Source organism: Phyllostomus hastatus, unplaced genomic scaffold (assembly GCF_019186645.2).
Source record: "Phyllostomus hastatus isolate PE091 unplaced genomic scaffold, TTU_PhHast_1.1 phas_contig_80, whole genome shotgun sequence".
Classification (NCBI taxonomy): Eukaryota; Metazoa; Chordata; class Mammalia; order Chiroptera; family Phyllostomidae; genus Phyllostomus; species Phyllostomus hastatus.
In genome coordinates, this window is record NW_025333960.1 from 30,624,529 (window position 1) to 30,649,399 (window position 24,871).

Consider the following 24,871-nt stretch of genomic DNA (forward strand, 5'->3'; position numbering starts at 1 on the left):
AAAGAACTTCCTGTGTACCCAGATGTTTTGTCATTAGTTCATCCACAACAGTCAGTGACTGTCATCAAGAATGTGTCTGCAGAATACACACAAACCAAAAAGACAGAGACAGAGACACGAAGGTTTTCCTCCACCAAACATTTTATAAGCTTGAGTTGGCTTGTGGGAAGCCAGCTCACACCATCATCCCCCCCTTTGGTCTTGCAGTCTGGCAAATTCTCCAGCAGTCCTCCGGCACCTTCGAGTCCACCGCAGGGCCTGAGCTATGCCGAAGACGCCGCTGAGCACGAGAACATGAAGGCTGTGCTGAAAACCTCGTCCCCTGCCATGGAGGATGCCACCCCGGTGCTGGGCGTCCGCACACGCAGCCGAATGAGCCGAGGTAACTCCGGGCTGGGCAGGACGCGTCTTCCCAGTTAGCCACCCGCAGGGGTCTGGTCCCCATCACAGGGTACAGATTACTGTGCCCAGGCAGTGGCTGCTAAGGGCAGTAAGAACTCCCCAGTGCCGATGTAACCACATGCTTTTCATTACTCACACCGTTGTGACCTCCTTTCAGTAGCCTCATCTCAGAAACAAATAGTCCCCAAAATATAACTTAATTCACATAAAAGGAATTATTACTGTGAATGAATCCTCTTGGATAGTATTAGCAAACACAGTCCAAGGCCAATTTCGGCTGGCCACTGTTTGGTAAATAAGGTCCATGGAACCCTGCCATAGTTATTCGCTTTATGGTCTGCGATGCTTTCCACTGTAGAGGCAGGGCTGTGTGGTTGAGACCGAGACTGCAGGGCCCGGAGAGCCTCCGGTTTTAACTGCCTGGCTCTGTGCAGAACAAGGCTGCTGGCCCCTGGACTAAAGCACTGCCCCCATTTGCCCCTTGAAATCGTTAGAGGCACCCGGGAAACTACAACTTAAAGATGGTAGAGATAGACAGGAGTGTCCAGATTTGTATCATAACTTGGAAGGGATTTTTATTAATTTTAATTAAGAGTTAAGACACAGCTTTAATCTGAGAATGTCGACTAGTGTTTCCCTGGCCTGGCTGACTCCACACCGACCTTCCTCAGACTCCTCCCTGCCTGCAAGGGAGGCCCACCTCGTCCATGCTGTCGTTCGAGGCCGTCTGCCGTCTGGGCCATTTTTGCCTCCACCTCAAATTTGGGACTCGCTCATCCCCACGTTGTGGGCACCGTCTGCGTCTCCCTGACCCCCCTGTCGCTGATGCTGTCCCCTTCGTCTCAGTTCATCCAGGCCCCACGTGTCTCCAGAGCCCACCTCCTCCACACCCCTGACCCTAGGCTACTCTTTCACTCTAGACTCTGATCTTGACCCTTTAACACGGCTTTTATTTTTATGTGCAGCTAAGAACATGCCAGAAGAGGGTCTGTCTCCCTCTGAGACACAGATGACAATTAGAAAAGTATTACTTCTCATGTCTATTAAAGGCCTCCATTTCTCAGAAGAGCCAAGAAGTGGCAGGACAGAAAGTACATAAACAAGAAAGAATATAGAAGAGGAGAAAGTGGGGAAAGTCAGAAGGTGAAGAAAATACTATTGTTAAATGCTGAGCAGGAGAGACTGTCAGTCTAGAATGAGCTGTAAAACAAGGATAAGAATAAGATAAAAAATAAGATAAAATAATACAATAAAATAATAAAATTAAATTAAATTAAAAAGTAAAATAAAGCAGCTTTGCAGTGTTATGGGTTTTGAGGAAAGGAATGGGTACCACTTGTACCCTGTGGTACCCAAAAAGGCCTATGGTCTCCCAGGCATGAGTCTCTCCGAGCCTGGCAGCCCTTGCAGAATTAGTGTGCTAGCATAAACATGGCCACCAGGAAGACCGAAGAGAGCGTTAATGCCTGCACTGGGGTGACCCTGGCCACTAGGAACTTTGAGTCCTGTACCTCGTGGGAAGGGTAGTAGGGTGGAAGCCATCCTGGGAAGCCCACATCTCTATGGTGACATAACAGGCTGTGCTTATTTAAGGAAAGAAACTAGCTGTTCCCGACTTGAAAAGACAAAGGGAAAAAGATGTGTTTTTTTTTTTTCTGGGTTTGTTCCTTTTCACTAACCAGGGGAAGCGATTAGAAAGGAGGGCTGTTCAGTTTCTCTGCACATTCAGAGACTTCTGCCTCCAGGCGGCATGTCGTAGGGAGTGGCAAGCCGCCACTCCTGCTACAGCAGCCAGACGTTTGTAAAAATGACAAAAGCTTTCCTTCAAAGACATCAGAGAACTGTGAGAGGAAAGAAGACTTGGCCAACTAGAATTCCGATTGAGCGTGGTGTGTCTCTGAGAGGGTCCCTTGGCGTTTTGGAGTGAGACAGAATTGCCCACCAGTAGGTGAGAGGGAAACAGGAAGCTGCTGGGCACAGCGCAGTTGCACCGCCGCTGAGGGGCCGCTGTTCAGAGGCTCCAGAGTGGCCCGTCTGAGAGCAGTGCCGCTGTGGGCACTCTTAACCTCCAGTTAGAACACCGGACCATCCTGAGCATGCAGAAAAATTCAGCCGCAATTTCGAATATTTCTGAGCAGAACCTGTTGCGAAAGGGTTTCATGACACCAAAACAAACTAGTCTTCTGAGAGAAGCAAGGAGGTCCCGTGCCCTTGATTTAAACAAAGAATAGTTTACTGGTTGTGCATATGCCAGTGTTGCTGGTGTGCTCGCGTTAATAAAGCAAGGCAACATTTCAAAATGGTGTCACCAATGACAAAACACCTTGTCACAGGGAAACGTCAACATCCATCAGCCACAGGTGACAAATACGTGCAGGTGACAGCGCACCTGCGGTCCTAGTCCTTCTTTTGCAAAGTGTGAATTACGTATGTATTTAACTCAGTCATGTCAATTTTACTAGTAGAAATTATGACCGAATTGTAGCATATAATATATTGATGGTGAAATTTCAACCATAAACACATGTCCATGAAAATCAGTTCACTGAACTGTGATCGGCTATTCCCAGCTATTTCCATCAACATGCAAACACCGTAAGTTTTCAAAAATTGATATGGGAGAACTCAAAAATTTTAGCTATAGATTTATTAACCTTTTTTCCCCCTGTGACTTGGGAAAAGCGGACTGTTCTTCAGCTGGACCTAGTCAGCCTCAGGATGCCTGTGTTCTGTTTGGCTTAGAGTTTGAGAACACCCACCCATAGGCTTTTGAAGTTGTGTGTTTGTTACAAAGGAAGTGTAGGTAAAGAAAATTCACTATTTTGAGCACATTGGTGTATCTTTCTCCTTAGAGAAGCAAGTTTCCCATCTTACAGATTTCACCAGGAAGTTGATTGACCACAAAAGCACAGTTCTGGATATATTAAAAGATCATGAATTTCTAACAGTTTGACATGACTTGGGGACCCATATTTTTGCTGGGCTTTCTTCTTACTTGCCTAGGGGCAGGTGCTTCTATGTCAGGCTTGGACTGTCTTAGCGTATAGTTATTAATAAATGTATTTTTCTGGGCAGGGGCAGAGGAATGCACCAAGAGAATTTATTTCAACTCTCCCTTCACTGGTTGTAGAGGACAGTCTTGTAATACTTAAAAGCTAGCTATTGCAAAGATGAACTATGTTTCAAAATCCATTGATTTCTGTTTCACTGAATGAGAAGTTGGGGTTAGTTAACATTCACTAGGCACATACAACCATGGACAGATAGCTGCATTAACAAATGCCTCTGGACATCACTGGGTGCACGTGGCTGGAGGTCTGTGATGCGCACATCACCGCCTGGCACGAGAGGCTGGGGGTTCTGCCCTCCTGTGATCACAGGACCTGGTGAGTGGAGGCTACACATACAGGCATAGACTGTTAAAGGACAGTGAGAGACAAGAACACAGCTGTGGTCCAAGGTATCAGGATAAAAGAGCCCCGAGTGCAGGTTTGTGGGAGTTCAGAGCCTGGAGGGTGGTGGTCACAGTGGGGCCCCTGCAGTGGGGACAGGTGAGCACTCACATCAGTCTGGCTCACCTGTCCGTTGCTGACAGAGCTCTGCTGCAGGATGAGCGGTGCTGTGCATTTTCTTCGGTGTTTTCCTTCTGAGTACATCACATTCCCTGTCTAATTTGTCAGGATCCACTAGTTCGTGGACTATGGGCACCGATGACTCCCCTAACGTCACGGATGACGCAGCTGATGAGATCATGGACCGCATCGTCAAGTCGGCCACCCAAGTGCCCAGTCAGCGAGTGGTGCCTCGGGAGAGGAAACGCTCCCGGGCCAACCGGAAATCCCGTAAGTGCCTTTGCTTTGGGGTGAGGCACCCACCCCGCCGGTGCCTCCCTCCAGCTCTGTATGACCCCAGAAGGGCAGAGACTCAGAGGTGGGGTCCAGTGAATTAGCATTGCCTGGAGGGCCCACTTGTACTCATTAATGAACGGTTTCGCACTTGGCAGTCAGCACTGGGTTGTGGAGAAGGGGTGCTGCAGTCACCCCTGTCTGGTGTGTGTGTCAGTTGTGGCCAGGCCTCCCTCTATTCACACCTGGTTCCTAGGAAGGTCTGAAAGGCCCCTACATGTCTCTGGTGCGCAGAGGTGGGCTCAGGGGGCCCATGTCAGGTGCTGCCTGGGGCGCTTTGCTGGAGGCTCTATTTCTATCCCTCTCCCAGCATTCTGGGGAGGAGATGGCTCCCCCAGGGCTTTGCTGCTGCTTTTGAGCATGTTCAAGGTGAAAACCAGTGCCTTTATGGAAATTAGGATGCTTAAAATATTTGCTGTTAGCCTAAGTTGACTAGTCTGTTTTCTTCTTTTCCTACCAAACAGAAGATTCAACTAAATCAAAGCAACTGATTTTCTCCTTTAGTTGGTGCTGATGCTTTCTTTTTCCCCAGGTGGTAGGTGTGGAGTTTCCTCTGGAGGCACTGTGCCAAGTCTCATAGGGACTGCTCTCAGTAGAGAAGCAGGGTTCCTCCAATCCTTTGACACCACTTGCGTTTGCTATGGCCCTTGCATGTATCAAGAGAGAGTTCAGCCCCCAAGCTTTGGCCCACTGCTGGGCACACAAGTGGTAGCTTGGGTCTTCACCAGCTCGGCTTCCTAGAATAAGGAGTGGTAACCAGGAAAGGGATTTATGACTTTTCACGAGAAGGAAGGCTGGTTGCCTCCTCATGTTCTGACTCCCAAAAGTGACAGGAGAGTGACTCCAAGTAGGCAGGGAGTTCAGTTAGACTCAAAGAGCCCCCCGTGGTGCCACCTTTGAGGTTCACATGGGAGGTGATTGGGGTTTGGGCTGCATAGTCGGACCCCGTGATTCTGCGTGACCCATCGGCACGCTTGTTTCTAGGGTAAAGGATGCTAAACCAAGTGGCTGTCAACTCGGACACCATTCCTTTTCTATGCTCTGCTTTCACTTCTGATGGAGACGTTTTCTCCAGAAAGGAAAGTAGTACTTGACAACTACACCAGAGGGAAGCAGGGCTTCTCAAACTACAGAGTTGGGGGTGGCGGGCTTGGGGGAATACAATTTTCGTTCAGTAAGATGGGTGGCTGACAGTCTGTTTTGGCCACGCTCCTGGATGAGGCTGGGTACACACTTCGAGTAACAAGGCTCCTGAGCTGCGGCTCTTGACCACGGCCGCACATTGGGAACTTGTGCAGAGTGTTGAGCATTGCACAGTCTGCACTGCACCGAGGCTGACTACTTCACAGTCTCTTGGGCCCTGTCCCCACCCCTTGGGTGATGAGTAGCATTGGGAAGAGGACTTTCCTTCCATTGTGTGTGTCCCCTGCTTAACATTCCCTCCATTTTTTTTTTTAATGGAAACCTATCATCCAGGGGGACTGGCTTTCATATATTCAAGAATATGTTTGTGGACTCCAACATCAATATCTGAGGTCTTTACATTTAGTTTTTTCAACATTTTGCTATTTCCTGGTGCTGCTGTGAAGTCCTTGCCAGTCTCCCAGTGCTCCTGTGTAAGAACTTGGCCAAGGCTTGCTACATAGAACAGGTCCTCAGACCCCATGGGACTCTCCTGGAGGCTGGTGAGAAATGCACACTGAGAGATTCTGCATTTAACCAGACCTCCAGGGGATGCCCAGGCCCAGTAACGAGGAGCAGCACTCACGTTCGGGCCAGGGCATCCCCTGGAGGTCTGGTTAAATGCAGAATCTCTCAGTGTGCATTTCTCACCAGCCTCCAGGAGAGTCCCATGGAGTCTGAGGTATGACGCTTGGGGTGGAATTGCAGGGGCCTCAGGTGTGGGCATCTTCCATGGTGAGCTCTTCTCCGAAGATGGGCTTGTCCACACTCTCTCCGCCCTGTGAGCTGAATCCCAGTTGCTCCAGGCCAAAGTGGCACTCCCTTTCTGCCTGGCTGAAGGAGGTGAAATAGTATTTCCTTGTGGTTTTAACTGACTTTGCCCTGCATACTAAAAGGTTGAATTGAGTCTCTTGCCATTTGCATCCCTTCTTTTGTGGATGGCTTGTCTATACTGTTTGCCTATTTTTCTCTTGCTCTTTCTCATGATAAGATGTCTATTTCTTAAATAGCTTTTTAAATGAAATTCATAAAAGGCTCGTGAAGGTCTAATGTAGATTATCTTCAGTGTTTGTCCTTTATTGCCCTCCTATTGGTTACTTCAAAAAACTGGTAAACAAATGGCGGAAACCTTGTACCTGCTCACTCCTGGTCCTGCTATAACAGGGAACCTCAGTGCAAGAATCCCCCCACCCTGGGAGGGTCTGGGAAAAGCATGTGTGTGTGGTGATCAGGGTGGGATGGCAACCAAAGGAGAGGAGTAGAGAAAGGATGGCAGGCCAGGGGGTACCCTCACAAAGGTGGACAGGTTTACGCCAAGGAAAAGAGGCTGCATGCGACAGTGGCCTGGCCAGTCCCCAGGGTCCCAGGGTTTGCCCCCCTCCTGTAGTTTGCACATGTCAGCAGGGAGTGCCGGCCCTGCCTTCTGGTCCAGAGAGGACCAGGTTCTCACAGAGATGCATAATGTCTGTGGGAACAGCCACACAGGCGTCATTAAATATCCTCTTCGATCTGGCCAGAGAGATATTGTGCCTGGTTTTGTTGTTGACATAAAATAATATCCTTCAGTATCGTTTCCATTCCAACCTTATGCAAAACAGCCGTATGTTCTTTTTATTTAGCCAAACACGTTTCATCCTGCGATGCAGTTACTACAACAAATACAGCACTCGATGTACGTAAATGTTTATCTGTGACAGGTTTAATTTATTACTAATGGCACAATCCACAGAAATTTAAGATAGGGGAAGTTAACTTTGATTTCCATTTAAAGGGTGATAAACTTCAGCTTTTCACAAGAGGGTAAAAGAATAAGAAAAAAAAATTTGCAAAATCAACATGAAGTTTCGCCTTTTGGGCCCCGCCCTGAAGCAACACTGTGTTTTATTTGATGGTTTAATGGTTGCAGTAAGGCAAGTGGATAATGAATAACCAACATATTTGGGCTGTAACTCAGTTGGCCAAAGACAATAATAGTCCAGCAATTGCAGGAAACTAAACAGAATCCATCCCATAACCTAGAAATTTATGACCTGCAAGCCACTTGAGAATTCTCTGAGAAAATTAAATGTCTGCTTTCCCATTTGGTGCTGGTGGCCAGGCCTACACACAGCAAATGTCCTGCTGAAGCCGAAAATATGCAGCCAGTTGGAACTCAGCAAGGGCATCTTCGTCGATTCGCAGGTTCCCTTGGCTCAGTCCTATTGCTTTCCCAGCCGGTGTCATCAGGGTCTCTTTAAGTAAAGGGTTCCGAATTGTCCCGTTGAGTTCCAGCCTGTGGAAGGGCGGATCCCACACCGCATGTGCTCCCGCAGGGTCTAGCCACGGCTCTCCAGCCGGCTGGTGCCCCTGACCGAAGGGGAGCGTTCTCCGAGCTTTTCGTTTTTCCTTTTTGACTTTGGCTTTCTCTTCTCATCATATTGGGGCAGGTGTTTTGTCCCAGGGCTGTTTGTCCTCTTAGACCTCCCGGATGTTGGCCTTTTCTAGAAAACCCTGGCGCTGACCAACACAACATATTTACATGACCCACACAGCATATGGGTAGAATCATTATGGGCATGATTCTACAGGATGGGCCCCAATGGCTGGGATGAGAGGGGGCCCCCTCCCCAGTGCTCTTTTCTCTTGGACCCATCTTGAGAAGAGGGGCTTCACCCAGCTGGCTACCTGCGTGTGGCCACTTGCCCAGATGATCATGGAAAAGAGCAGGGATTAGGGACTCATGGTCCGACCTTACTCTCTTCCCCAGGGCCTTGCCATAGCTGAGAGAGGTGGATGCCGCTTCTCTGCTGAGTTTCCCTCCCGGGGAGTGTCGGAGCCCCACCTGTGACATGACAGTGGAGTTTTGGGCTCAGGGCTATATTTCTCTAAAGACGTGATCACTTTGATGTGACCTACAAGTCATCGGCCAGTTTCTTAGCCAGTTAGGATGGTAAGGTTGGGTACCCTTACGGAAGGTTTCTCAGTGGGCAGAGCCAGAAGTTCGATTCCAGGGCCCGTCGGGAAAGGAATGCAGAACTGATCTGATTTCCGTCCTAACTGAGCCTCATCCCCTCACACCAGGGCTTCCTCTTCTGTGTGTCTCTCCTGAAGCTCTGGCATTCCTCTCAAAAGGCATGCAGCCTGTTTTACATGGATTTGATATAACTATAGCCTTATTTTACTTCTCTTACAAAATATGGAGGGGGTGCCCTGCTATGTACTAAGTCGAATTTCATGGAGAAAGAGAATGATTGAATCTGAAAAATGATCGAATCTCTTTCTGGGAAAATGCAATTTATGTCTTACAGAATACTAGATTCAGCCCTGGACCTGGTCGGTACACGGCTCACTTCAGTTGTCTCTGCTTTTCCAAAGTGGTCAATGAAAATACCCAGGAATCGTCTCAGTAATCCCATTTTAAAAGTTTTTTCTGCATTTTAGTTAAATTTTCTTCCTTAATTACTGTGAACCAATTTTATATTTATATAAAATTTATATTTATAGGTCAAGGCAACAATGGCAATAGCCCAGAGGCTTTAAACGAAATGCTCTTGGGAAACAATAAAATGAGATGTTGGAAAGAACTAAAGCCTCCTCTGTCCAACTTTTGTCTCCTCAACAACAGAGTCATTACTCTTTACTCAGCACCTAATTAGTCTTCGAACTCATTAAAGCGCTCGGATCCCTCTGCTGAAGACAGCTGAGGGTGCCCGCCCAGGCGAACAGGACACAGGACAGGAGGACAAATAGACGAGCCCATGAAAGCACCAGGTGGAGAGCCGTTCCGTTTTGGAGGGAGGCTTAAGTCCATGTGCGTGTTGGGTGGAGTGCCACCCCCAGGGCTCCTCAGGCTGCTGGCGGAGGGGCCAGGACAGGATGGGGCTGAGAGTGGCTCTCTGATTCGCCGGGCGTGCTTGAAGCCTGTAGTGGGTCTCAAAACCTTTTCCCTAGAAGAGAAAGATGGGGAGGTGAGGGAGGCATTTGCAGCCCCTGCTCTGCATGGGGAGGGCCCTGGAAGCAGGGGTGGGTGAAGGCAGGAAAGGGACTTCGAAGGGGGAGGTGGGCGCAGGGTGATGGGGGCAGGATCAGAGTCCGGGAACTGGGGAGAGAAGTGAGGCCCAAACCAGAGCAGGCGCTATCAAAACTGCAGACAGACCCATGCTTACCAGGGCCCTGGGCGCATGCCCAACACGGGAATATAGGCCTTGCTTCTGAGCCCATGAGGGTGGGAGCAGCCCCCTACCCCAGAGCAGGGCCAGGCCAGAGGCCAAGACTCTGATGTGGCAAGAAGCTGAGTCAGAAGCCTCAGGGTTAGAGAGCTGATACAGGAAGAATTTTGGAAGTTTCACTGCCCTGAATGGCCTTCTGGTGGTTTTGTTTTCAAATAATGCACCCTCCCACCCTCCCATACTGGAAACGCAGCACAGGGAGCTGAGGCTGGCTCGGGCGCTCTCCACCAAGTCTGTCTGTGTATCAGGTCCCCATCTGCCCCAGAGAGGAACCCAACCATCTGAGGGATCCGAGAGCTGTTCTGTGGGCAAAGCAGGAGAGGCCCCTGAGAGTGCTTTGGAAGGCCAAGCACCTTCCCGACAGAAGGTTATGTGGTATTTCTGTTGCCTTTGCCGCCAAGCTCAAAAGCAGTTTCCAAGCTTGGAGTTTCAGGCAACAGAGGAGGAAACTGGGTCCTCCATGATAACTTGGTCTCACTGAACCTGTCTTTGTCTTTTTTTAAAAGATTTTATTTATTTATTTTTAGACAGGGGGAAGGGAGGGAGAAAGAGAGGGAGAGAAGCATCAATGTGTGGTTGCCTCTCGTGTGCCCCCTTCTGGGGACTTGGCCTGCAACCCAGGCATGTGCCCTTGACTGAGAATCGAACTGCGTCTCTGGTTTGCAGGCCAGTGCTCAATCCATTGAGCCACTCCAGCCAGCGCTGAACCCGTCTTCTTTGATGCCATTAGGTCAGCAGTGCCAGCCTCCCAGGGCAGTTGCAAGGGTTAAGTGAGGCACCCGTGACAGGTTCCCACCACCCTCCCTCCCCCGCCTTCCACGCTCTGTGACATTGTTGCTCAAAGGACCTGGACCTGGGGGGACTGCGAAGCTGCCTGCAGGTGCTTGGGGGCCGCCGTGTGGAAGTCAGAAGAGCCTGCGCGCAGACACCGCTCCTACCCAGCTGGCACTCTGCTACCCTCCTCCGCCTCACCCCACCCACCCCTGTCCGCTTCACTCAGCTGCTTTAACTTGTAGCCCAGACCCGCCCTCACCTTTCGTTTTACCTGCACGATGCTGGTTTCATGGGCTTGCACCTGTGCTGCAGAGGCTGCGCTGTCAGCACGGTACCTGTCCAGCAGTGTGGTGAGAGGGAGGGCTGGTGGCCTGGACTTCCCTGGAAAAGGGGAAGGCAGTTCTCTCTTGCCCAACACTTGAAATAATGCTGAAAACTGAGTCTGCAGATCCTGAGCTGCCCGCCCTTCTTATCTGTAGACTTCCTGGGTTGATGTCACTTCTCCCCAAAATGATGGAAAGAACTTGTTTAATTCCTTTCCTCTCAGGCCACACTCCACCCTCTGCCTCCCCTCACCCATCACAGGATTTACAGGAGGTGGTGTGTTTTTGCATTTCCACTATTGCTCTCTGGCCAGTGCCCACCTAGGAGCCAGAGCGATTATGGAGTCCCTCTGTGTGTGAATGTAGCCACGGAGGTAGGAGGGAAGTGTGATGGGAGCCAAGACTGTGGTGAGACTAGGGGTGATAAGAAACCCCTGATGCCTTAAGTGTTTCCAAGATTCATGTCAGCATGAGTGAACTTAATTTGGAGTTCCACAGGACTCGGAGGCTGCAGCCCTGTCCCCACAGGGGCCACCACCTTCCTGAGGGCCCACCTCTCCCTGCATCTGGGTCACATGGCAATGACTGAAGTCAGGGACCCCAACCCTGGCTGGCCATTCGATTCTCCTAGGAAGGTTAAAAAGCAGCGTGTGGGCCTCTCCATGAGACCTTTGTTCTGTGCGCCTGGGCTGAGTCTCAGAAGTCAAGCTGGGTGCTGTGAAGTTTGAGAACTTCGGCTTGTTGTTCAATTTCCACTTCTTAAAGTTTTTATTTGGAAAAAATTATGCTTATAGAAATGTTGCAAAAATAGCACAGAGAGTTGCCTTATGTCCTTTCCCCAGGTTGCCCTACTGTTAACACCTTGCACAGTACAGGGCAGTTTATTGAAAGTAAGGAAGGAACACCAATCAGCACAGTCCTGTTCACAGGGAGGCTTGATTCGGCTTCCGCCAGCTTTCCCACCGCAGTGCTCTCTGCTCCATGCGCCCGCCCAGGGCCTCACACTGCAGGGAGGCATCAGGTCTCCTCCTGCCTGGGGAGGCCATTTCAGGACCTTGACACTTTTGAAAAGTACTGGTCCACTTTGTGGAATGCCTGTCAATTTAGGAAGCCTGTGCTTTTAATGTATAGGATTTTATGAGTCCAAAGAAAGAGAAAGAGAGAGAGAGAGACAGATGGAGGGTGGAAATAAGGGAAAAAAACCTCAAACGGTTAAATAATTGACTTTGACCAAAACCAAAACCTCACAGAAAATTTAACATTGAATCACTAAGGACTATACACCTTAAAACAATTTCCTACATTTAAGTCCAAAGGGCACGCCTGGACCCAGCATTTTTCCCCTCTCAGCAGCCGGGTCCCTGGAGGAACAGGGGGCATACGAATGCACAGGTCTGAGTAGCAGCAGGGCCAGTTACCACCCAACCACAGGACCCATCCGTGCACAACCTTGAAGTTCCATTAGTCCCCTTTATCTTAGACACACCACCTGCAGTGTATGTGGTAGAAAATCCTTAGAATCTTAGAAATTACAAAAATCCAATTTATTTCCATTGTTTGATACTACATGCAAAAAGTGAAAAGCAATCTGTCAGTGAGCCATAGGTGAAGGAGGCAAAAAATAGACTTCTGTGCCCTGGAAGTAAAACACGGTGCATTTTGCATCCCTGTGAAAGATGAGCAGGCGGTGCCCTGCCAGGCTTCGGCAGGGCATGGCTGTTTCGGGCTGGGCTCAGTCAAATGCCCTGGCTCAGGTTCCTCTCCACCACTCCCTGTGTGCCCTTGGGCCGGGACTCGGTCTCTGCCATTTACTCACTTACTGTGCAGATACCCATCTCGTAGGCTTTCGACAAAGATCGAATGGAATAATCCATGCTCCGGCTCAGCAAACCGGCCCCCACTGCCATTATTCTCAGATTCAACTCATTTTAGCAAAGGGTCACGTGAGAGCACTTTGTAGGATTAAAGTTTGTTCTCATTTCCAAGGGAGGTGGGAAACGAGAAGAACCTAGGTTTTGTTCGAGTCCACAGTCGCCCTGTGCTGCATGTTGACACAGAGGCGCCCCTGTGTCAGATCCCACTGCTGTCACTGCTGCGTGAGAGCCGTCACAGCGCCTGGTGCAGAGTGGCCGTGGGTGCCAGCGAAGTGACCCACGCCGTCTTTGGAGGAGCTGCTTTGGAGGAGCTTCGAGGCAGACAGGGATAAACATTTCCTCGGTCTGTTCTCTGTTAAGTGGCTGCGGGGAGGGGAGGCAGTCGCATGGGACAGGCTGGGGAGCTCCGGCCAGAGCATTTCAGGGGGGAGCGGGAACGGGGAGTGCAGCGGGGCCCAGACATTATCGTGTCAGATGTAAGCCGCCCCCCTACCCCCGGCACTTGAGAAATCCTCTCTGTGTGATGGAAGACTTGTTTCTGTTGTACATTTCCCACATCCTGCCAAACTCCGTTTGCTGGTCCCCTCATTCTCGTGTGTCCCCAGCCCTCCTTTGCTTTTGGGAGTGAGAGCCAGCTCCCTGTCTGGACAGGGTCTGCAAATTCTTCACAGCATGTCCCAGTCAGCCCCCCGCCACCCCCCACGATGGCAATACTTGGCTCAAGCAACGTTTGCTGAATGGCTGAGTGAACTGATGAGCAGGCAGATGGATAAATGGACACCCAAAGAGCCCTTTCCATGCGTGACGTGAATTGGGGTACAAAACCGATTTCAACCAATTCCCTTTATTTCACACCTCCTTTAAGTGGTAATGTGAATTAACGCTTTCACGAAGAAAGGATACAGGTTCTTTTGGAAGGCTAATACATGTGTGTTTATTATGGGGTTATTATATTTATTATTGTATTTGTTGCAAGAGAATTAATCTGAGGCCTACAGAAAGGATTCTGTAGATAGGACAGACTCTTCTAGGAAGACTCAGTTTTCAGGGACACATCTGGCAAGCAAAGGGACCGTGGCCTACACTGATTTTCCCTGAAGCGGAGAGCACATAAGTCCATGCGGAAAAGGTGTGGGTGCGTCCCAAGGGGTCTGGTGCATGAAAACTTCGAGCAGACCATGATGCCAAAGGCAGTCTCCCTGTTGTCCGGCAGTAAGGCTGGCAAAGCACCTTTGTTCTGTTCTCGCAGCCTGTCCAAGAGAGGCTGGCCCAAGGCCCACATGTATAAGGTGCCAGAGTTCTTGCTCAAGTATTTGCCTGAACCAAACGCTACAGTTACAGGAGTAAAGCCAATGTATGGCCAGAAGTGGTAAAGCAGGGTTTTTTTGTGTGTTTTTTTTAAAGATTTTATTTGTTTATTTTTTTTAGAGAGGGAAGGGAGGGGTGGGGGGGGAGAGAGAGAGAGAGAGAGAGAGAGAGAGAGAGAGAGAGAGAGGAACATCAATGTGCTGTTGCTGGGGGCCATGGCCTGCGACCCAGGCATGTACCCTGACTGGGAATTGAACCTGCGACACTTTGGTTTGCAGCCTGCGCTCAATCCACTGAGCTATGCCAGCCAGGGCGTAAAGCAGAGTTTTAAACGCCATATGGGTAAGGGCATTTTAGGGAGTCTTCTGCCATCATTTGGCCAAGCATGTTCACCTCAAGGCACAAAGACTGTGGTTCGGAGACGCACGGCCGTGCCACCTTCCGCAGCTGGTGACATGTGAGACATCCTGCTAGTGTGGCGTGGATGTCTTAGGCAGAACCTTGTGTCTTGGGTAAGAGGTCCTAGTAGTCCTTGTTAAGAATGAGAAACATTTTATCTTATTTTCTGCCATTAAAATTATCTTTCTTCAACAAACACTTGAAGGAGTGTTTAAAGGACATAAAAGAGTATTACAGACTAGTATTTTTATTGCGGCCCCATAGAACAAATTCCATTACTCAGTTCAATGTGATCTGCCTCCAGCCAAGGCTCTGGAGCCAAGCATTCTGTCTGCATGAGTTAGACACTCAGTCTGGAGCCCAGGGGGCGGGGATGGGGGAGGGCGAGAGTACAGGAGCAGCTGCAGATGGGCAGCTCAGGGCCCGGCACTAGGCTCGGGGATAAAGTAGTGTGTGTTGGGGGCATGTACAGGTTTTTGTATCTCTGTAAAAACCTACACTTGATGTCTGTGAGCCTTCCAGAAGTGTGTTGGTTCTTTGAGTGAGGTGCTGAGCACACGGTCGGTTCTCCATAAGTATTTGTTGATTGACCAGTTGATGGATTAGGCGTTGGCCCTGGTTCAAAACACCAATTCCTGGGAGAGAAGAAACTATTTATTAGTAGATATTGGCCCCTGTTCATTCTGCCATAGGTGTGGGGCTCTCAGGTCCTCTGTGCACAGACTAAGTGGGCTTTTTCCCAGGGGGTGATGGGGAGACACAGAATGTTGGGTGTTGCCTAAAGACATACAAGGTGCAGCCCTGGCCTCTGGGAGGCCTCAGAGAACACAGGTCCATGGGCACAGAACAGGTTTAGGGAACTGGGTCTGGTGAGGGAAGATGGGAAGATACTAAGGGTGAGCTTTACTTTCTCTGGGTTCTCATCATCTGAGGGACTTTGGCTGTTTTAGGATTTAGTATGGAAGGTAGATTTGTACCACACCTTTTCTGAAAATAGAAGAGGTACCCCAAACTCTGTATGATCTTACGTATAGGATATACTGAACACAGTTGATCAGTTAAGGGGAATGTGATTAGTCAAGCTTTCAAAGGAAGGGACTTGCCTTGGAAGAGGCAGCTGTCTCCTCACTCACCCTTATCTGGCCTTTATTTGGGCATCAAAACTGATCAGCCCTGAGCAGTGGGAAAATCCACAATGCCAGGTTGCACAGAAGCCAATACTAAGTCAATGAAATATGAGTGTTCTCCTGATGGCCAGTTGTAAGCCCCAGGGAAGGGGTCATTGGTCCTTCCTGAGCCTTGTGTATTTCCCAGGGAATATCCACCAAATCCACCCAGAAGTTTGGCAGTTCGCTACTTGGCATCCAGTCTGCAAGGAGTCCCTTGTCATTCTCGCTAGAGGCCCTTTGATGCTTGGGACTGAGACCCACGATGCTCACAGACTCACCCTGACTGCTGTCCCTCTGCTCTGGGTGCTCTTAACACCTTGCTGTCCCAGGCCATGGGTTCTTCGTTCTGTCCCCCTCTGTGGGGTTATCTTACACCTGACTTGTGTCACGGGAACTCACATTCCCTTAGGCTCTGTGATCACCTTCCCGCCTCTGACCCAGTCCTTGCGCTGGTCAGAGGTGGGGTTCTCGACATGCGTGTGCACTTCTGCAGCTTGCACCAATTTCTCAGACTCTGGAGGGACGGGCCTCTTCTCCCTTCTTCCCTTACAAGGTGCCCCCTCCTCTCGGCTCTCCGGGTCAGTGCCTGTGGCATTTTCAGGTCAGTTTCTTGCAGCCCCAAGAGTTTTCCTGCCCTGGCAGATAGTCAGCCAGGGCACTCCAGCAGGAGCAGGACCGGCTGAGCCTCTGTGAGCCCCGAGACTCCCCTGGGAGTCCTCGGGGAATGAGGGCTGCTGGGCCAAAATCCCTATGCCTGGCTGCTAACCTCCTTCTCTTCTCCTCCCTTTGCGACCTGCTCACACCTCGGCAGTGCGGCGGACCCTGAAGAGCGGCCTGACTCCAGAAGAAGCCAGAGCCCTGGGCCTGGTGGGGACCTCGGAGTTGCAGCTGTGACATCCGTGGGCGCCCTGAGAAGTGTGCCTGAGCGGACTGCGTGCTCCTGCAGGACAGAGTCCCTCCCGTGGGGGCGGGGAGACTGCACGTGAACACCTGGAGGCTCTGAAAGGGAGCGCCGTTTCTCGTTTCTCGGCGTCACCGTGTGGCTGTGTTGTGCGCTGTGCGCCAACACGGATCTGTGGGAGTCTCCTTCACGTACTTTCTTCATTGTGTCGGCTGTGTTCCTCTTGTTTCCGTGATACCTGGTTTAGTAGTTCCAAAGTGTGACGCCTTTTCTGTGCAAGGAACAGCCCTTTTAAGGAGCAAATCACTTCTGTCACAGTTACTATGGTCATTATGAGGCAATTGGATTAGATTCACAGACTGGGTCTCTCCACCACACCAAAATATCCAGATGTAAACTCCAAAATTGTACACAGAAGAAAGCACAGATTGTTTACCAGTTGTGGATTTTAGATGTACTAAATGTTTATACGAACTCATAAATGTACACCATGTTTCAAATACTAAATAAAGAGTTTAATGTCATAACCAGAAACTTTCGTTCTCTTGGCTGGAGGACCTTAAACAGCTCCATAGGCTTCCTCCTTCTGGATCAGCAAAACCTATTCTCAGATTCACCAAAAGGACCCTGGCTCAGAATGAGCCAGGCCCTGTGGGTTTTTGTTCTTGTTACTAGGATGAGAAGCTCTGACAAGGTGCTCTTTGTAACTCCTGATGAATTAAGGCTTTGGGGTTTGTTGCAGGACGAGCTAGCAATAACCTTATGTGCATGCTTTGTTTTGCTCCATTGCAATATGGAAGCAAAAATTAGAGTAGCATTTCAAAGATCTGAACTATTCTGCAACTCACTCACTCACTTCTTTATGTAAAAATTCATTTTCTCAAAAAACTTACCAAGTCACCAAAACAAAATGGAAATTGAACCTTCTAACTACAGAGAATGACGAGTGTCATCCTTGGCACTCAGTACAGGTCATCAGAAGCTAAGGTGTCCAGAGTGGGAGGTGCTGTGAGGGGCTCTTAGCAATGGCAGAGCCACGCAGAAGGGGCCACTGCCCGTGTGGTAGCTGAGCCCTGCACTGAAGGTCACTTGGTCCAAGGTCACATGGCTCCCTGTGAAGAAACTCTTGTCTCTGAAAACAGAACAAGGAAAACCACTGCAGCAGGTATGTGGGGGGTCGAAAGATCATCGTGTCACTGATTCTACCTTCGCTTGACTCTCAGCGCCTCTGTTACTCTGCATTGCCAAATCTGGGCGTGATTTCTAGGCAAGATGCAGTTGTATTGTCTAAACAGCCAAAGAGCACAGATTCACCCCACAGGCCTCTGTGACTGTGCACCCACCTCCCCCCGCCCTCTTCTGCATCCTCACTTATTGAGCAACAGGGAGCTCTTTCCAGCAGGCATTTGTCAAGAAATACATGATGAATGTGAGCACCCCAGGAGAGCCCGGGACCTGCAAGAGTTAGGTCTGTATGTTACAGACAATTGAGTTTATTTCATCACTTTCTTAAAAGGCATTAGGTATTAATGCTTATTTCCTTATGGTTCTAAATAATGTAATATTCTGTATATGGTTTAGTGGTTTGCGAGTGTTTATTTGCCTTGGCACTGAATACAGACATAGAAAGTCTGAATCACTGGGGATCATGATGCACAAAAAAAGGAAGTCGCGTTTTTCTCACAGTTTAATGAACAAATACTTTGATGCCCTTATAGGGGCCCTAGGTGTTCTGCTGAATTATTGCTTTAGGATAAAAGGTCACAATTGGAAGGAAGTGACTGAATACATCTAATGTTAATTTTATTTTAAGAATTAAAGTCTCAGAGTAAGCAGCAAGCTAAACGAATTTCTTGGTTACAGCTAAGTAAACAGGGTTTCTTTTTATTGGGAACTTGGTTTAGCACTTTTTCGTGAAACTGAAGGATTTTTCCTGTTGCTCATTGCCACTCTCCTTGCTGCCACTCACTCTGGCTTCCTCTGTTAGCATTGTTTGACCTGGGAGGTTAAATTTCTTAAAAAGACCTTTGAGAAGCATTGAAGTGAAAGGCACCTCACACCTATGGGATGCTATTTCTAATCTCGCTGACCATCACCGTAGATATTCTTGTGCCTCACTCTGAATTTGGGCTGAAATTGCTGCTGATAAGGAAAGACAAATGCTTTTCTGTTAAAGATGCCTGGGTTTGGGTTTCTCTGGAATCTTAAGGCTTTTTTCTTTCTATTTTAAAAATAACTTAGGGATTTGGGGATAGAGGGGTGGTTGCACAGGGACATGGAGTGCTGGAGACCCTGTTTTGTTTTCTCCTGAGTCCATAATGAACACAGTGCCGGGGGGAAGCAGGGGTTACAGGAGGCCTGGTTTCCAAACTCCCAGCCTGCAGGTGTCTGCCTCATTGTTCACAGCTCCCAAGTCCACTCTTTCTGAGTTCACCAACCTGGCGTGGTGTATCACTAGGTACTACTGTAATTAAGGGCCACCCAACCACAGCAGGTTCCAACTGTGGGAACCTTTGTGTTACTTTATAAGAAAGAGTCTTTGCAGATGTGACTAAGTTAAGGGCTTAGACATGGGGAGGTTATCCTGGGTTTTGTAGGTGGGCCCTAATCCAATCAGAAGGTCCTTGTCAGAGAGAGGCAGAGGGAGATCTGATACACATGGGAGAGGAGAGGAAGTTGTGAAGACAGAGGCAGAGATTAAAGTGATGTGGCCACAAGCCAAGGGATGCCAGCGGCCACTGGAAGTTGGGAGGAGGTGAGGAACAAGCTATCCCTGGAGTCTCTGGTGTAGCACCCCAGTGACACTTTGATTCTGGTCCAGGGACACTGTTGAAACTGATGTTGAACTTCTGGTCTCCGGAGCTATCAGAGAATAAATTTCTGTTGTTTTAAGCTCCTCTTTGTAGTAATGTGTTGTGGCAGCTCCAGAAAAATAACATAACACCAGTCACAAGTATGTACTGAGGGCCTGTATTGCAGGTGTCCCTGTGCCGGGGGCAGGGGACTCGGCTGGGAGGACAGTTGTGATCCTTCCCCTTAGGGAACTTACCTGGGGCCATGAGAGGTGGTTGTTAGGTAAAATTAAAATTTAGTTTAACCAGCCACGTGCAGCTAGGTATGCATTTTGTCAGAGAGGTAAGTAACAATCAAAAGCACCCAGTTGCCCAGGGTAAGGGACACAATATCTTTGCAATTGCAGTGAAGGTCCATGATGTTAAAATATCTCATCAATTTTTTTTTAAAGAGTCTACTTTGTAGAAAAATCCATTGTGTTTGCTAAGCAATTCAGGAAAGGGAAATTGGACTTCCTGAATGATTTTTTAAATAGTTAAAGTTTTTATTAAAGGCATCTGTGTGGGGGCATTTGTTATGTATTATTTTATATAACCCTTATTGCCACTCTGCATTTTCATTTTGCCTAGGAAGAAACTGAGGATGAGCGATGCTAAGTATCTGTCCCCAAGGACGCGATCTAGGGAGTGGTATGTCCTGGCTGGTCTCACTGGTTTAAGATGGCTTGTTAGTTTGACACTCAGCTCTGTGTCTAGCCCACACAAGCAGGACAGACTGACCCGTGATGGGCCTGGTGGGTGGGAGCCGTCAGCCCCACCCTGACCAAGCCAATCCTGGGGCCGGGGTGTGTGCAAAGTGGCAGCACCATCTACATTCCTCTTGGTAAGTGTTGATGGTTATGCACACATTTCACATCAACTATTAATAATTGACATTCTCTTCATCCACCCACCCATCCGCCCATCTATGTCCAACAGAAGCAGGAAAGGTTCAGAAGCTCAGAGTCATCATGTGTGAGTTTGTGATGGAATGATCCCACTCATGGGCAAAAGGACAGGGCGAGACATTATGTGGGCTACTGATGGGCATCCCAGGGAGGGCCAAGCTTTTATATTGTCCTAATGAACACTAAGTTATTGTCTTTAAAAAGAATCTTTAGGAAGATCCACCTGAAGTACAGATTTACGATTTTGTAGTTCAAGCCCCATTGCAGCTGTTGACATAGTAGAAATTATCCCTAACCACTGGGTCAGCAACAAAGATTTGTTTCCGGAATGTTTAATGATTTATAAGTAGAGCACTTACATGTACAGGAAAATAAATTGGATGGATAATCGGATGCAACACCTGAGAATGAAAAAGAGCACATCCTGACCATTACCGAGGAGCGCCTGTGACATCACAGTTCACCAGGACCGTTCGGGATCGGTGGGCGCCGGCCCCACCGCGCCTCTGGGGCTCCATGCTGCAGGCTGCTTGCTCGTGGCCGGTGGGGAAGACAGGTTTGCAGGTGCCAGCCCCCAGGCCTTCCGAGACTCCAGCACCTTCACCTCCTCATCTCCCACTGGAGGGCTAGACAACCACTTTCTATTTAACACATTTTGGTCTATTCCTTTAGGTAGAAACTTTAGGTTACCTGGTTTAGGAGGAAACAGATTTTGGTCAGATGTCAAGGATATTTTACACACATGCATTACATCAGCCACGAGGTAAGGAGGTGCCTGCTGCTCCTCTGTAATAGCTTTGCAGTGCTCGGGCTGGTCGGTTGACCCAGCTAAGCAGAGGCATTGGCTTTTGCTCTTTCAGAAAATAAACCAGAGAGCTCATTTTCCTTTAGAGAGAGTCCCTGCCTCTTAATAGTGTCTGTCTGTAAGTGCTGTCACAGCTGCACTGCTCTCTGGGAGGGGGTCCACTGAGGGACAGCCAGGTACTTCTGGGCAGGGAGTAGGTTGGGAAAATGAAGCAGTTGCCTTGTCCAAAAACACTTGAGTTGCATACTCAGTGGAATAATTATATTCTGGTAAACTCCAACTTTCATATAAGTTAAGCTGGCTGCCTGGGGGTTTTCGTAGATGCTTTATCCAGTTCCTGAAAAAAAGGGTCCTTGGTGATATGCTGGTTTAGACAAGGTCATTTTTACTGGGACTCAGCACACAGCAGCCACTGATAGACTTGAGTAATCAACATCAGAGCGCTTCTTCACTTAAAGGTGAGGCAAAAGACTGGAAGTAGCAAGGGAATAATGGAGTCCATTCCCAGCTTCACCCATCCTCCATGGAAGGAAATGGGGTTCTAACCCAGCAGCCCCTCTCAGCAGGTATGAAAAAATAACATCCGTTTTTGGAAGAAAAACTGTCCTGAAATGGTCAGGGTTGTGCAAATTTATACAACTTCCTAAATAAACATATGTATATATATAAGTTCACTGTTGGATTAAACTTTATAAACTTGTGTTAAGAAACAAATGTATTTTTCATGACAACATAAGGGTAGTTTTTATTGTATAACCCACAGGAAATCCAAGGCCTTCACCCTGGCCGGGTGGCTCAGTTGGTTGGAGCATCATCGTGCTCCAAAAAAGATGGGTTCGATCCCCAGGCAGGGCACGTGTGGGAGGCAACTGATTGATGTTTCTCTCTCTCAAATAAATACACGTCCTTGGATGAGGTTTAAAAAAAAAATCCCGGGGCCTTCATTGGCTGAGTCTCAGTACTTTGGTAAGGCTGATTTTTGAATGTCTTATACTTGATTGAATTCTTCCTATTTTGGATTGATTTTATAATATTGAAGGTGATTTCCCATTTTTTTGAATGGTCTAAAACATGAGTTGTGAAGACAGTAATTAAGGCCACAGCAGTCTGTCTTAGAATCAAATATTTAAAGAAAAATAGTTTCTTACTAACTTGCTCGATAAGCCTATATCCTGGGATCCTACGCTGCTCTGGAACCTGTGGGGCTGTGGGCTGGAGCCACCTGTGGGAGCTGTGCCTCGGGGAGCACGAGGCACTTAACAATGCAGACCCCTCAGGAGCCAACTGTACCCACCTGTATCCCAAGGGATGACCTCATTTACAAGTAAAGTCTAAAGTGTGAAGTTGGGAACTGGAGACTTGGTAAAGGTAAGCTGCTTTTCCATCTTATTAACCTTGTCCTAGTAGTGTGTCCCTTATGGCTTTTGCTTGAGGGATGAGGTCTCTTAGCTGGATTAGAACTCTTTTAAGGGCTTTTTGTGTTCTTCTCCTGGTTGGTCCACAAGATGTTCTTAGCTACTCTTTATGCTGTGGAGAAAAAAAAGAAGTAACAATAGTTTCTAGAGGAATATCTGGTACTTTGAGAAATGTCATTTTTTTTTCTTAAAGATTTTATTTATTTAGAGAAAGGGGGAGGGAGCGGGAGAGGAGGAGAAAAATCAGTGTGTGGTTGCCTCTCCCGTGGACCCCACTGGGGACTTGGCCCTCAACCCTGGCATGTGCTGTGACTGGGAATCGAACCTGAGACCCTCTGGTTTGCAGCCCATGCGCAATCCACTGAGCTACACCAGCCAGGGTGAGAAATGTTATTTCTTGAGTGATCCTTTCTGAGCTCAGGTGTCCTCAAAGCCAGGCTCACCCGCTCCTCCGGAGGGCAGAGATGAGCTGCTTTAAGATGCAAACCTGTCCCTTCATCTCTGTCAGCTTTCCCCACTGGAGACGCGTGGAGGCCTAGAGGCCGAGCTGCTTTGGTGACTCTGAGCGCCACGTGGACAGAGTGCAGGCTCAGCGCAGCACACGCTGCAGCTGGGACGAGGCCAGTTTCCCAAGGTAAGCAGTATCGTGCTGACTCTTCTCATCCCTGGCTTTCCCTGGAAGCCGGGAGTTGTCAAAACATATAAAGTAGGAAAGGATGGTGTGTTGAAGAAAAGCGTCTTAAATCAGGTTAACGTCTCTCTTCTTTGTTGAGTATAACATTGTGGGAAAAGGCTTTGCAGCAGACTTATTCTGAAAGTTGTAATGAACACACAGTGCAGGGATAGTCTGAGAGGGCTGCCCAGTGGAACTTTCTGTGGTGCTGGAAATCTCGTGCGTGCTCTTCCACATGGTGGCCATGAGACCTGTGTGAGTGTCGAACACTGGAAATGCCAGTAGACTACGGAGAAGCTTTTATTTTATTGAGCTTCAATAGCTACTTGTGGTTATTTGCCCAGATCTGAGGACACACCTTTGCATGTACTTTGTTGGTGTTTATTCATTTCACATGTAGGTTTTGTGTGAAATTTGTGTATAAAATTGCTTTAGACTACCGTTTACTCCATCAGGAACTTCGAGCAGTGCCCACTCCCTGACCAGGGAACTCTGAGCCGTGGGAGTTCTCGTCCTCAAAGGGGAATTCTGTGATCGATGTTGCGTGCTCTCAAAAACGCACCCTTCTCTCCAGAGACATTCTGCCACTTCTTCCCATTTGGTGATCCCAACCAAGTCTTTTGGGGGGACAGTTGACTTACAGGATAGCCTATTGCCATTTTAACTGCTTCACTCTCTAAACATCCATCTCATTGGTGAGTTCTCCCTGTGTAACCCAGTTAGCCTCCATTCTGCTGGCGGCCTTTCTCGAGGAGTGCTCCTTCTGTCCGTCACCAGGGCCAGCTTTACGGGCGTCACACTCCTGTCCCTGTCTGTCTCGTAGGTTTTAATTTCATCTTGGCATTTGTTTTTTAAATGAAGTCTGATGAGGCGAAGGAGCACACACTTGAGAAGAGGAGAGATGTGCCAGACGTATGTCCACCGTTCTCTCCGTCCACCTTCACTGAGCGCCTTCGCAAAGCCGGAGAGCACCGAGTTCCTGTGGGCCCACCTTGTGTGAATGTCCAGATGGTCAGAGCACAAGTTAGCACGTCATGAATAAAATTGGGCAGGTGGGGCACTGAGAGCCCCCAGAGGCCTTGCTCTCTATTTGAACCAGAACGGATGTGAGCACAAGGCAGGCGATGGCATTCTAAGAAGCAGGGACGACCTCGGAACCCTAACATGTTCTTTCTTGCTCGTGTCACTGTCTGTGTCAGCCGACCATTGATGCTGGAGATGACACAGGAAAGAAAAATGTACAGCAGCTCAGTTTTTCCCCCAGAACTTTCTTATTCATCAGTAATTTGAAAGTGTTGATAGAATGTGTACATATCAGGAAGTGAAATAACAAGATTTGAGCTAGTTTTATGCAGTGTTTCCACAGTTGTAAGAATACATATGCACATAATATGTACACATAAGCTATGAAATACAAACTATGTAATTTTGGTGATTCTGCATGAGTTAAGTGTTTTCTATTTGCAGCTAAAACTGGAATTAGACAATATAAAGATGATAAAATTAATGCCGATAGTTCAAAATTTTAATTTTACCTAGTAACAGCGTTAAGGAGCAAAATCTGCCATAACAAGCTGTGGAGAGACCACAGGAGAAAGGAAAGCATTTTAGTAACTGTCCTGAGAGTGTCCTGAGGTTTGACCCAGAGACCCCCACCCGCACTTCACACTGGGTCCTACACATCAGGCAGCTGCTTGGCCCCTCCCAAGCAGCTCTTGAGCCTTTCCTCAGCAGAGCCCCCTTCTGTCTCCAGCCTTTGAGGACCCCCACTGACTGCCACCACTTTGAAGGGCA

General features: G+C 48.5%; 1 protein-coding gene across 9 annotated transcripts in view; it reads left to right on the plus strand.

Moving 5' to 3' along the window:
- FHOD3 (formin homology 2 domain containing 3) overlaps nucleotides 1–16,979 on the plus strand; it is a 432,675-nt gene extending 415,696 nt beyond the window's left edge. For all 9 annotated transcript variants that reach the window (XM_045850095.1, XM_045850098.1, XM_045850099.1 and 6 more), the window contains 3 exons: nucleotides 208–382; nucleotides 4,083–4,244; nucleotides 16,356–16,979. In XM_045850095.1, the coding sequence (XP_045706051.1) occupies nucleotides 208–382; nucleotides 4,083–4,244; nucleotides 16,356–16,438 (420 nt within the window). In that variant the 3' untranslated portion in view covers nucleotides 16,439–16,979. The remainder of the gene's footprint in view (nucleotides 1–207; nucleotides 383–4,082; nucleotides 4,245–16,355) is intronic.
- The last annotated feature ends 7,892 nt before the right edge of the window (nucleotides 16,980–24,871 follow it).